The 14,520-nt window shown below is 46.2% G+C and overlaps 1 protein-coding gene across 1 annotated transcript in view; it reads left to right on the top strand.

Moving 5' to 3' along the window:
* The window catches only part of MYO15A (myosin XVA), a 167,372-nt gene that overhangs the window by 139,569 nt on the left and 13,283 nt on the right, over positions 1-14,520 (top strand). Inside the window, exons 59-61 of the mRNA XM_077450192.1 lie at positions 820-953; positions 3,648-3,781; positions 7,097-7,237. Coding sequence (XP_077306318.1) covers positions 820-953; positions 3,648-3,781; positions 7,097-7,237 — 409 coding nt within the window. The remainder of the gene's footprint in view (positions 1-819; positions 954-3,647; positions 3,782-7,096; positions 7,238-14,520) is intronic.

The following is a 14,520-nucleotide window of genomic DNA, read 5'->3' as shown; positions in this document are numbered from 1 at the left end:
GGCACAATCCCGGTAAAACCACTTAAACCAAAGGATGACCTACAGTATTGAGGTGGTTAAACCCAACTTTGAGCAAATAAAAAAATATCCCTTGCATTAATTGCTTGTTTTATCCAGGGAAGAGAAGAAACAATTTTACTGCCATTGTTGGGTTCAGTGCATCCCTATATCTTTAAGGAGGATGGGCTCTCTCCAGGCATATCTGCCCTTAATCTATCCATTATTACGTATGTGCTCCAACTCAGGAGACCCTCAAAATGATAGTTAGGACTGTAGATAATACTGGTGGGGTGTGATGTGGCCGCTGCAGCTTACACATATATTTGCAAATGTGGGCAAACGAAACCCCTTATTTTTAACGTGAACTGGCTGGTAAGTGAGCTGAGAATTTGTGTTTGTTTTTTTAAAACAGTTTTACTTTACCTGATCTTTTGCTCACCTGGCAGGCGTTGCTCCACAACGATCTAGTAGTGGACTGTTCCTTGGCGTCGTCATGTCCAAAGCAGGGCTGTGGACCTGGCTCTGGTCTTGATGACGTCAGAACCCTAGGCTGCTGAAGTCTGGGGGTGCAGAGATTGCAGGAACCAGTCTAGCTGTGAGAAGGAGCAAAGGATCAGGTAAGTAAATCCTTTTTTTTTTTTTGGTTCCCCTAGACAAAAGAAAAAATACAAGCAATACTTTTTTTTTTTTTTTTTGCCTGGAGTTGGGCTTTAACATATCATAGCATATTTTAAAACCCAACAACTAGAGAATATATTTACCTGTGCCACTTATGTGATGCTCTTTTGTGCTCTAATTCCCTGTATTGTCCTCCTGCAGGCGTGAGGTCCAGGATTATATCCCCAATCAGTTCTATAAGTCAGTGAAGCCTCAGTCATGGTTGAACATGGTGATGCAGCACATGCAGCAGATTCAGCCTTTGAGTCCTCACCAGGGAAGAGCTCAGTTCCTAGGTAAGTAAGGAGCTTCCACTGGAACTACAGGTCTTATCCAGAATATACAGGTAAAACTCGAAAAATTAGAATATAGTGAAAAAGTTAATTTATTTCACTAATGCAACTTAAAAGGTGAAACTAATATATGAGATATGACCGCTGCCTGGAGAGGATTGTCAGGAAAAGGCCATTCAAAAGTGTTCGGGACTTTCACAAGGAGTTGACTGAGGCTGGAGTCAGTGCATCAAGAGCCACCACACACAGACGGGTCCTGGACATGGGCTTCAAATGTCATATTCCTCTTGTCAAGCCACTCCTGAACAACAAATAGCGTCAGAAGCGTCTTACCTGGCTCAGTGGTCCAAAGTCCTCTTTTCTGATGGGTGTAAATCTTGCATCTCATTTGGAAACCAAGGACCCAGAATATGGAGGAAGAATGGAGAGGCACACACTGCAAGATGCTTGAATTCCACATTCTGTGTTGATTTGGGGAACCATGTCATCTGCTGGTGTTGGTCCACTGTGCTTCATTATGTCCAGGGTCAATACAGCCGTCTACCAGGAGATTTTGGAGCACTTCATGCTTCCTTCCGCAGACGAGCTCTATGGGGATGCTGACTTCATTTTCCAGCAGGATTTGCCACCTCACACTGCCAAAAGTACCAATGGTTCAATGACTGTGGGATTACTGTGCTTGATTGCCAGCAAACTCACCCGACCTGAACCCCATAGAGAATCTATGGGGCAATGCCAAGAGAAACATGAGAGACATGAGATCGAACAATGCAGAAAAGCTGAAGGCTGCTATTGAAGCATCCTGGTCTTCCATAAGACCTCAGCAGTGCCACAGGCTGATGGCTTCCATGCCATGCCGCATTGAGGCAGTAATTGCTGCAAAAGGGTCCCAAACCAAGTACTGTGTACATATACATGCTTATACTTTCCACAGGTCTGATATTGTACTATGTACAATCCTTGTTTTATTGATTAATTGTAATATTCAAATTTTCAAAGATTGTGGATTTGGGGTTTTCATGAGATGTAAGCCATAATCATCACAATTATGATAAATCACGGCTTGAGCTATCTTGCTTTGCATGTAATGAGTCTATCTCATATATTAGTTTCACCTTTTAAGTTGCATTAGTGAAATTAATGAACTTTTGAACGATATTCTAATTTTTCGAGTTTCACCTGTACCACCACACCAAAGTAATTTTCATTTGGCATTATTTGCACTTCATATCCCACTTCTGCATTTTTCTTTCTACTTTGGAAGTAATGAAGGATTAGGACCACTTTCAGATCTCAATTGATAACTGATTCTTTTATTTTATTTTTCTCTACTGATATTGCCTGGTAAAGAAAAAAAAAACATTTTGTAATAGGATTCTTTTTTATCAGTGTTTTATTAACTATTACCTTTTTATTAAATAAAACCAAAAAGGTTTTTTATTAGCCTTGATGAAGACACAGATCCCTGAAACATGTTGGCTTTCCTTCTTCATAATTTGCTGTGATATAGAACATAATTTTGGACACAGGCACTGTCTCGCCTGAGGCTTCTTTCACATTTGCAGTAATTCTTACCACCCTCTGAAAAATGATCTGTCGTGGATCATTTTCCATAGAGCAGTATAACAGTGGCTGACAGCCATTGAGCAGGCACCACCGCTGCCTCCTAACCTCTATTTTTTTTAAATTGCTGAATGCCAATTTAACATTGTGGGACCATGCTGCAAGTACACGCCAAGCATTTGGTTTACAGATGCAGAGTGGCTCCATTAAACTCAATGGGCGAGTTTGGCAGGCAGTGCTGCCTGTCAAACCCTGCAGCCTGAGTTAAAAATGACATGGCCAAGAAGCAAAGCATTGTGGCCGCCGCATGTGTACAGCCCTGTCCGGCTGTATTCTTAGGATTGGGAAGGGTGGCCAAGTGACAGTAAAACTGTGGCTTGGCCACCTGTTTTTCCCACCCCCAGCTGCTGGTGTGAAAGAGCCCCAAAGGAGTGGAACAGTCACATTCCTTTTGCATAGCCTTAAGGGTTTTTTTTTTTTTTTTGCTGTCTGTAACCCCCGCTGGTGTGATTCACCCACTCTATCTGTCCTGGAACAGAAAGTCATGAGAAATCCAACTATTTATGCTTTTCACTACAGGTGGTGGGGGGAAATCTTCCCATTAGGACACCTACTTCAGTGACAACTGTCTAAAAGGGGGAAGATTTCCTCTCACTTCCTGGTGTCTCTGGGACACTGTTCTATCAAATCTAGTATAAAGTTTTGCCTAGGCATACACTTTAAAGCAGACCTTCACCAGATGTGCCGCAGGGCTTCAGGTCCCAAGTAAACCCTGAGGCACAGCTGCACAAGTGCTGGTTTTCACTGAAATCTGTGCACACAAATGGTTTTCCTGCGCATGCGCAAAAGACAGCTGTCAGGATGGCCCCAAACCTCCCTCGTCTTTGCACATGTGTGGAAAATCACTTACGTATGCGCAGATGTGCCAAAGGGCTCTGCCAGGACCCAAAGGTGTGGCAGAGCCCTTCAGGGCATTTGTGCATGTGCAATAATGGCAGGTGCTGGAGGGAGGGCAGAGCCGGTACAGAGTGAGACTTAAGTTCTGCTTTAAAGGCATTCATCTTACTAAATTGCTGTCAGTGCTGTGTGTGGATGACAACACATGAAATGGCAATATACTTTCTCCTCTTGCAGGTCTGGTCAGTGCCTTCCCCATGTTTGGCTCTTCTTTTTTCTACATCCAGAGCTGTAGTAACAACATGGTCATCTCTCCATGTATCCTGGCTATCAATCAGAATGGGCTGAATTTCCTGAACAAAGAAACCCATGTATGTATAAATGGCATGAAATCGGCAAATATTTCTGTTATGTTGAAGGGATGGATCTCACAAGGACACCCTAAGGCCACCTTAGATGTGACATCTGCTTTCCTCATGTGATGAGTAATATCATATCCTGTGACCCTGACAAGGCTTTTTTTCCCCTTCACTGTTCCCTTTAGTAAGAGTATAGAGACAGACACCACACTGATATATAGCAAGTGTACCCTAAGGCAGGGGTGCCCAACCTTTTGAAGAGCGAGGGCCAATTAAGTGAATTGGTAACTGGTCGCGGGTCACAATGAGTGGAGCGGGAGGATGACAGGTCCGTGTCCACTGACACAGCTCACTCTACTCTGTGGGCCCTCTGATCCAATCCGGTTTGCCCAGATGGAAGGGGCAGATCCCTTTCTATTTTTTTTTAGGTAGGCAAGTGTAAATAGACACAAGTCCATTTACATTTGCTGCTCCATAGAGGTGAATAGTAAGTCCGATTGGGTCAGACCAATCGTGTGAAAGGGGCCTAAGGCTGCTTTCACACTGATGCTCTGCGATTTGCCCAAACCGCAGGTGCAGCGCAGTGAACCTGTGGATTTTCTGCAGTTTGAAAGCAGCCCAGTAGTCACTGCAAAACAGATATATCCATATATCCTGTGAATTTAGTAGTAAACTTACATTTAATAACCGTCTTGCATTCTGGTATCACTGGCTGTTGCTGTCCTAGGCGGAGTGCATTTGGTATCACTCCGCCTGTGACAGGATACAGAAAGCATTGGCTTATGTGGCTCTGCTCCACAGCCACTTGCTTCCACTACCAGCGGCTTCATTCACAAAACTGCTGCTCTGGAATGGCGCGTCAGCAACCCGTGATCTGGGCTTGCCAACCTGCCACCTTAGATCAGGAGGCCGAGGGCCACATTAGAGGGCTCCACGGGCCACATGTGGCCCCCGGGCCACTGGTTGGGCATCCCTGCCCTAAGGTATCCAGGTCTTGCAGAGCTGGCATACTACTTCCAGTGATAGTGAAATAGATGCTTCACATGCCCCTCAGGGTCAGATTCCTGCTGCTCTTGTAAGGGTGGGTGACAGTGCTAAAATTCAGTTATGTGGTCAGCATGCCTTTGGTGGCCTTGTCACCTTAGGTAAGGGGCACTTTAGGCCTGATCTCAAATCTGGCCTCTCTGGAGGTCTGAAGGTCTACTGTTGATATTCTACAGATCACCTAAATGGTGATTTATACAAACTCAGCCATATGCTAAGTATTTTAAGGCCACATACCCACATTATCATACTCACCTACCTGCCATTTATCATAGTCCTATGTTGGTCTGTGCACACTATCTACATTTTAGTTTGTGTAGCAATTATTGGACCTACAGTGACATGATTGCCCCAACTGCATATAAACCACCAGGCTTTGGCGGTGGAATATGGCTTATTCAAAACTCATCTTATATAAGGGGGGACCTAATGCGAGCCTTGGAATGTCTATATTGTGATTAGATTAGCCGCATATGAGAAGCTCATAGATGAAATACTTGCTTTTCAGATTTAGTTACCTTTAGTTGATACATACACAACTTTTCACTCCAGTTTGCCATTATAGCACACATATGGGAAAAGATTTTTAGTTTCCTTGGAGGAAAGGGAGTCGCTGCTGTGTTCAAACATGGGAAAACCCTTTCCTGCACTAGTAAACATATCCCTCAGTTGTCTACATTGGTGGTTCTCAACCACTGGGCACTGGCCTGCTTCCAGGCTGTGGTCTCTCTCCTACCAGGCCTCCAACTAGCTGCAGAACCTCTAATCTCCAACAGTGCCTTCCAGCTCCCATAGTGCCCCCTGAAACCTTCTATAATGGACTGCAGTACCCCTCAGCCCCCACAACACCTCCCAACCTTCCACAGTTCCACTCAGCCTCCCACAGTGCCCCCTCCCCCCCAGCATATTGCAGAGCCTCCAGTTCCCCATAATACCCCCAACCTACAATGGTGTCACACACAGTCTCCCACAGTTCCCTCCAGGCCCTGAAGCACCTTACAGTCTCACAGAGAGCCCCTGCAAGGGCCCCTTTTGGAGAGACCCCTAATCCCAGAGACACCATCCCTCAGTTTTCCCCAGCCCTCTCCAGAAACCTCATCTGAGCTATGGTCATCTGTAGGGCTAGCAGTGTGTATGATCCTGATTCCACTTTGAGACTTATTGACTGATTTGCTAAAGGCAAATAGACTGTGCGGTTTGCAAGTGCATTTGCACTCATTTTTTACCAGAACTTGATGAATGGGAATGAGTGGTGAAGCTTCACTTTGTAAAAAATATCCAATCAGGTGCAAGGAAAATATAAAAAAAAAATGCATTTTTGCTTGCACCTGATTGGATTATGGAAATCAGCAGAGCTTCTCCAGATTCACAAAGCTCTGGGGAAAACGAGTGCAACTGCACTTGCAAAAGTGCACTGTCTATTAGCCTTTATTGAATCGACCCCTTCAATTATTAATATTATTATAATACAGGATTTATATAGCGCCAACAGTTTGCGCAGCTCTGTACAATAAAATGGGAGTCAGTAGGTTTACAATACAATAAAATAAAGAGAGTTGAGAAGGCCCTGTTTATAAGAGCTTACAATCTAATAGGGTTGAGTTGAGTTGAATCTTGATATAGTGCAGTCTTACCCTGTAGGGTCCCGACGCACTTACAAACACATACTAGGGACAATTTATAGACAGGGCCTAATTATCCTACCAGCACGTCTTTGGAGTGTGAGAGGAAACGGGAGTACCTGGAGGAAACCCACACAGGCACAGGGAAAACATGCAAACTCCAGTCAGATGGTGTTGTGGTCTTGATTTGAACCAGCAACCCTATTGCTGCTAGATGAGAGTGCTAATGACTACGCCACTGTGCTACTTGGGGTGGGGTAAGTGGTACAAAAGGTTATAACTGGGGAGGATGAGATGATGGAAGTGATAAAAGTTCAGTTAGTTGGAGGCATGATAGGCTTCCCTGAAGGAGATAGGTGGACAGATTGAGGTAGAGAGTTCCAGAGGATGGGAGAGGCTCTGGAGAAGTCCTGGAGATGAGCATGGGAGGAGGAGACAAGGGAACTAGAGAGCAAGAGGCCTTGAGAGGAGCGGAGAGGACAGTTTGTGTGATATTTAGAGAGAAGATTGGTGACGTAGCTCGGTCTGGTTGTGGCTTTTCAGATAATATTAGTGAAAAACAGGTGTCTGGTTATGGATTTTTTTATTTATTTTTTTAGGCTTTTTTGCTACTTTTTAATGACATCACAGTATGAGTTACACTTCAATTTTTGGTTTGCAGGAGTTGATGGTGACATTCCCTCTGAAGGACATCCAGAGCACCAGAACTCAGCGTCCAGCACCGGGGTTCAGTTACCCTTATGTGGATATACTGCTGGGTGACATGACATCACAACGGATAACACAACTACAGCTGGAACAGGTAACACATGGCCTCTTTCTGATACAGAACCATACCAAAAAACACAGACATTGCTCTGTGTGGTCCACTGGGTACAGTACAAAGAACATGGAGTTCAGGATAACAAAAGTTTTATCTATGGTGGGTTATAATACGGGTGATCTGATCAGTACTGAGATCTCTTCTTGCTTTTAAAGCTAATCCCCAGATTTTCATTTTGAATAGCTGGTCCAAATGAACTATTAACTTCGCTAACATATGTAGCAGCTGGGAGCGCTGTATGAACCTTATGTAGCCTCAGCTTACATACAGTATACAAAGCTTGGTTCCAGCAGTGGAATGGCAACTTCACATCCCACTCCTGGAAGAAAATCGATTTGGGCTTAGCACTGCTCAGCCATTCACAGGCAGCTTTGTATTCTATGGATGAATACACAGCTTCCTCTTATTGCTGGAGTTGGAGATCATGACGCTATCTGCCCATTTCAGCCAATCACAGAAAGCTTTGTATTCATTCATACAATAAAAAGCTCCCTATAAATGGCTGAGCAACCCCACTTGACCTTGCTCTAGGAGTGCGGTGGGAAGTTCCCATTCTTCTGCCAGAACACAGTGCTGAGGCTATATGCCATTTACTATATACTATTTACATAGCTCCCAACTGTCCCTGATTTGGAGGGGATGTCTCTGATTTGGAGCAATGTCCCTCTGTCCCTCATTCCTCCTCATTTGTCCCTCATTTTGGTCTGATCTATATAGTTGTATAAAAAAAACACTTTTTATCTTTCAAATAATGTTTCCCAGTGCTAAAACTTTCACCTGATTTCTAAATTGCTGCATTTGTACATTTTAAAAGCCAATATAAAGGAATAGTAGTGGTAAAAAAAGCACTTGGGGGTTTAACCACTTCAGCCACGGACCAATAAACACCTTAAGGACCAGAGGTCTTTTTCCAATTTCGCACTGCGCTGCTTTAACTGGTAATTGCGCGGTCATGCAATATTGCACCCAAACGAAATTTGCGTCCTTTTCTTCCCACAAATAGAGCTTTCTTTTGATGGTATTCGATTGCCTCTGCGATTTTTTTTTTTTGCGATATAAATGGAAAAAGAGCGAAAAAAATTTAAAAAAAATATATTTTCTTCTTTTTGTTATAAGAAAAATCGAATAAACTAAATTTTTGTCATACATTGAGGGCAAAATTTATTCAGCCACATGTCTTTAGTAAAAAAAATGTCAATAAGCGTATATTTTTTGGTTTGCGCAAAAGTTATAGCGTCTACAAACTAGAGTACATTTTCTGGAATTTACACAGCTTTTAATTTATGACTGCCTATCTAATTTCTTGAGGTGCTAAAATGGCAGGGCAGTACAAACCCCCCCCAAATGACCCCATTTTGGAAAGTAGACACCCCAAGGAAATTGCTGATGGGTATGTTGAGCCCATTGAATATTTTTTTTGTCCCAAGGGATTGAATAATGACAAAACAAAAAAAAATAAACATTTTACAAAAAGTTGTCACTAAATGATATATTGCTCACACATGCCATGGTTATATGTGGAATTGCACCCCAAAATATATTCCGCTACTTCTCCCGAGTATGGGGATACCACATGTGTGGGACTTTTTGGGAGTCTAGTCGCGCACGGCACCCCGAAAACCAATCACCACCTTCAGGATTTCTAAGGGTGCAAATTTTTGATTTAACTCCTCACTACCTATCACAGTTTCGAAGGCCATAAAATGCCAAAATAGCACAAAACCCCCCAAAATGACCCCATTTTGGAAAGAAGACACCCCAAGCTATTTACTGAGAGGCATGTTGAGTCCATGGAATATTTTATATTTTGCCACAAGTTGCGGGAATATTACAAACTTTTTTTTTTTTGCACAAAGTTGTCACTAAATGATATATTGCTCACACATGCTATGGGCATATGTGAAATGACACCCCAAAATACATTCTGCTGCTTCTCCTAAGTACGGGGATACCACATGTGTGGGACTTTTTGGGAGCCTAGCCGCGTACGGGGCCCCCGAAATCCAAGCACCGTCTTCAGGATTTCTAAGGGCATACATTTTTTATTTTACTCCTCACTACCTATCACTACCTATCACAGTTTTGAAGGCCATAAAATGCCAAAATAGCACAAAACCCCCCAAAATGACCCCATTTTGGAAAGTAGACACCCCAAGCTATTTACTGAGAGGCATGTTGAGTCCATGGAATATTTTATATTTTGCCAAAAGTTGCAGGAATATTACAAACTTTTTTTTTTTTTTCACAAAGTTGTCACTAAATGATATATTGCTCACACATGCTATGGGCAGAAGTCAAATTACACCCCAAAATAAATTCTGCTGCTTCTCCCGAGTACGGGGATACCACATGTGGGGGACTTTTTGGGAGCCTAGCCACGTACGGGACCCCGAAAACCAAGCACTGCCTTCCAGATTTAAATATAAAATGCTACCAAAAAAACTGTTAGCGATCGCAGGGATCAGGCCTGACTCTGCGATCGCTGCAGTTATGTGTTTAGTGTTTTGTAAGTGACAGTGATCGATCGATACTGCACTTGGGTGGGCTGGGCAGAGGGTCAAAACGCAGGTGCTAGCAGGTATCTGGGCTGATCCCGCTAACAATGCATTTTTTTGGAACCCTGAACTGCTGGGGACGCTAGTATAGATCTGATCAGATCAGATATTGATCTGTTCAGATTCTATACCACTACGGGAGGTTTATGCTTTGCGCGTGGGTGTTAGCGGTACTGGCACTAACCTAGCGCTGCCTGGGGCGACGCAGACCCTGACCCTAAAACCTAATTGATATCACCCGCCGGGTGATCAGGGGGTTAAACCTTTATTGGGTAATAAATGGTGGGTGCCCTGATGCTATAAAAAGCAAACTAACCAGAGTCACCCGTAACACTTATACGGTGATCAGTGGTGAAAGGGTTAACTAGGGGCAATCAGGGGGTTCAAATTTTTATTAGGTAGTATATGGGGGACTTCCGGCCGGATGTGATCGAGGCAGCAGCGGGCCTCCACAGCTCCGCACCTCCGGATCATTATCCGACCGATTTTGAGCCGCCATCCGCTACCGATCACCGGCATCCGCTGGGGGAAGGTGAGCTGCAGCTGGGGATGCCATCATCAGCCGCCCGAAAGGGAGCTAGAGCGCGCAGGGACCAGCGCCATTCACAGTCCGCGGGAGGCACGGAGCTAAGCCCCGCCCCCGCCATCTTGTCTCCTCTACCATCCTCACAGCGGGCAGAGCATACAGGAGGGGGGATGGCGCAGCAGAGGGAGAAGGAAGGAGCTGAGCCCTTGTCAGCCACGGCCTCAGCGGTGGATACTGATGCCATTACCAGGCCCATATTGGAAGCCATCAATGCCAGTAAAGCTGAACTTGTGGGCCGTATAGACCACCTCTCCTCAGAATGCAATTTGATCAGACATGACCTGGACAAGATAAGGGGCCGCCTAACCACTGTGGAAACGAGGGTGTCAGAGGTGGAGGACACGTCCCACAGTTATGGGGCTCAGCTGGCGGAGCTCAGGGAGCAGGTCAAAGCGCTGCAACATAAGGCTATTGACGCTGAAGATCGTCAGAGGCGTAATAATCTCCGAGTGGTGGGGTTGCCGGAAGGCGCTGAAGGTGACCAACCTGCGCACTTTGCTGAACAATTCTTTAAACAACTGCTGTCTATTACTGAGGTGCCGCCTACATATGTGGTGGAACGGGCGCACAGAGTCCCGACGGGTCACCGACCCCCGGGAGCTTTCCCTCGGCCGTTCCTGGTCCGGTTTTTGAAGTTCCGGGACCGGTATGTGATCCTGACCCGAGCCAGGAAGGTCCCGGAGCTGCGCCATGGCAATGACAAGATAATGCTCTTTCCGGATTTCTCTGCAGCCACGCAACAGAAGAGGAGATCTTTTACTGAGGTGCGACGTCGACTGCGTGAGAAAGAGATAAAGTACAGTATGCTCTATCCCAGCAAGCTCCGGGTACAATACAAGGGGGCTGTTAAGTTCTTCGAACATCCTGAGGAGGCCAGTGACTGGATGGACAAGGAATTGTGAGTGCGCTCTTCTTCAGCTGGTGAGAGGATTTTCCCTCGGAACTGTTATGTCCTGGTAATGCTATCCCTCCAGAGTGCATGGCGGTGTTTTATTGCGGTGCCCACAGCTAACACGAATCAACTATACCTTGTTTTTCCCCTTTTCTTTTCCCCCTTTTTTTTATTTTGGCCATAAATCTCAGTCCACTTGGCCTGCTCCTTTTGTGGGTCTTGAACCTGTGGGGGGGAAATACTGTTGGGGTCTGCTCCTGGGGATTCTATACTCACAGTTGCCTTTGTTTTTCTTCTCCCCTGTTTTGAAGACTGGACTGGCCTCGCTCGTTTTCCTTATTTTACCTTGGGGAACTTCTGGGTGAGGTGGGCCCACCTGCATTGGGGTATGAGAAGGGGGAGGGGGTAGCCCGTGTACCCTGAACCTGACAAACGGTCCTCTTGGAAGGGTGGCACCTGTTTGCGTGCTGTGGCGGATGCTCACTATAACCTGCTACATGGCTCTTATGTGAGTTGGAGCGTCAATGTGGAGTGGGAGAGGATTGACTTTGGTTCTGCAGGACTACCGATCACTGCGGCATGGCAGTGCCAATACCACAACTGTTTTTTTTGTGGTGTTTCTGGGGTTCAGGACAAAGCTAAATACCGGACTGGTTGGGGTTGTTACTGGTATACAGGCAGGGGTGGGGTTTCTGGGAGTCACAGCTCGACTGGGGAAATTTCCTATAGGGTATCAATACAAACTTTGTGTATTTTATGTCTGGAGTGCACTTATCCTACCTTTAGACAGATGCCTTGATATATGTATGGTCAATATGCTTAATGGCGGATGATGTAAAAATTGTTTCATGGAATGTCCGAGGGTTGGGTCATCAGGTAAAGAGGGCTGCTGTGTTTAAATTTCTTAAAATGTCCAAGCCACACATCATCCTCCTACAGGAGACCCATCTTGATGGTAGCAGGGTCTTAGCTCTGCGCAAACCTTGGATACAGAGAGCATTACACTCGACGTATTCCACCTTCGCCAGAGGCGTTTCGATCTTGATTTCTAGAAATGTTTCTTATAAAATTCATCAAGTTATCTCTGACCCAGGAGGCAGATTTGTGGCTGTAGTTCTGGATGTCTTTTACAAACAAATGGTATTGATTAATGTGTATGTCCTGCCACCTTTTCAGGTCAGGGTGTTGTATGATCTCTTGGCCAAGCTCGCACCGTATGCTCACCTTCCTGTGCTATGGTTGGGGGATTTCAATGCCGTTCTTGATGCGGCCTTGGATACCACCAACCCGCACAGGGGGGTATCGGCTGATTTGCTCGGTTGGTGCTCGGTGACCGAACTGGTGGAATTGTGGAGATGGAAACATCCGCTGGAGAAAGGGTATTCGCATGTGTCGACGACTCACAAGTCGGCGGCGAGAATTGATCTAGCGTTTGGGAACAAGTTACTGCTGCAATATGTGACTGGGGTGACTTACCAAGCGGGGGAACTGACAGACCATAATCCACTTGAAGTTATCTTGACATTTCCATCAGGGGGGAGGAGGGGGGGTTGGAGGCTCTCCCCAGGCTGGATTCAAAATGACTTGGTCCAGGACCAGGTATCAGGGGAGATGCAAACATACTGGTCTATAAACGATGAGTCGGCTGACCCAAGTGTGGTATGGGATGCGTTTAAAGTGGTGACGCGGGGGCACTTTATTTCAGCTATAAAAATGGCCAGGGTGGCTGATGGGACAGAGATGGATGACTTACTGCAACAGGTAAATCAGAAAGCCAGGGCGCACGCGGACTCTCCGTCAGGTGCAACATACGAGGCCCTGTTGGGGGCAAGGCGCGCGCTCTCGCTTCATTTCACGAGTCAATCTCGTGCGGACACAGTTAAACAGGCCCAGACGGTTTTTGCTGAGGGCGACAAGAATGGGAAACTATTGGCAATGCTGGTGGCTGGTCATGGCTCCCTCACCTGTGTCCCGGTTCTTAGGGAGAAGGGTGGGGGACTGATTAGCGATCCGGGGGCTATCATGCAGGAGTTTGTTCAATTCTATTCCGCACTGTATTCCCCCATCCCTTCCTATGATCAGTCAGCATTGACTTCATTCTTGGGTGACCTACCTATTCCTAGACTTTCCGAAGGGGACCGGGACCTTTTAGAAGCCGAAATAACGCTTGCGGAGGTACAGACAGCGATTTTTGCATTCCCCCCCAGGTAAGGCCCCTGGCCCGGACGGGTTCCCAGCAGACTTTTACAAAGCTAATGTGGACCTGGTGGCCCCCCGACTTCATGCACTCTTGAGACACTGTCTTGCGCAAGGTTCCCTCCCGAATTCTATGATGGAGGCGTACATGGTCCTCTTATTGAAGCCGGGAAAGGACCCCTTGGAATGTGCGTCTTACAGACCGATTGCCCTGCTTAATATGGACTTAAAAATTCTCACCAAAATACTGGCCAGACGTTTAGCTACGGTGCTTCCCTCGATAGTTAATATTGACCAAACTGGCTTTATGCCGGGTAAGTCCACGGACACGAATTTAAGACGACTTTTTACCCATTTACAGATTAACCAGTTGCCGACCGCCGCACGCCGATGTACGTCGGCAGAATGGCACGGGCAGGCATAAGGACATACATGTACGTCCCTTGCCTCCCGCGGGTCGGGGGCCCGATCGGGCCCCCGCCCGGTGCCTGCGGCGGTCGGTTTTCGTCCGGGAGCGATCCGGGACGAGGGGGCGGCCATTCATTCATGGCCACCCCCTCGCGATCGCTCCCGACGAATAGAAATCCCCGGTGACATCACTTCCTCTCCTGTAATGTAAACACAGGAGAGGAAGTGATGTATTCTCTCCTCCGTGTCGGTATTTTTCGTTCCGACACGGAGGAGAGCGGATCGGTGAGTTGCACCAACACTCTACACACACAGTAGAACATGCCAGGCACACTCACACCCCCCCTTTACCCCCCGATCACCCCCCCAATTACCCCTGCCCCCCAGTCACAGTGACACCAATGTCATTTTTTTTTTTTTTTTTTGCATTGGTGTCATTTGTGACTGTAATAACTGTTAGGGCACTTAGAGTTAGCCCCCTTTAGTTCTAATGTACCCCCCTAACCCCCCCAATAAAGGTTTAACCCCGTGATCACCCCCCGTCGCCAGTGTCACTAAGGCTGGGTTCACATTGCAGCGGTTTATGAGAACGAATGTGATTCGCACCGCACTGCAGTGCAAATCA

Source organism: Lithobates pipiens, unplaced genomic scaffold (assembly GCF_037356315.1).
Source record: "Lithobates pipiens isolate NorthernLeopardFrog02 unplaced genomic scaffold, aLitPip1_a1.2 Scaffold_22, whole genome shotgun sequence".
NCBI classification, from domain to species: Eukaryota; Metazoa; Chordata; class Amphibia; order Anura; family Ranidae; genus Lithobates; species Lithobates pipiens.
The sequence above is the reverse complement of the archived record's forward strand: the minus strand, read 5'-3'. Positions and strand labels throughout refer to the sequence as shown.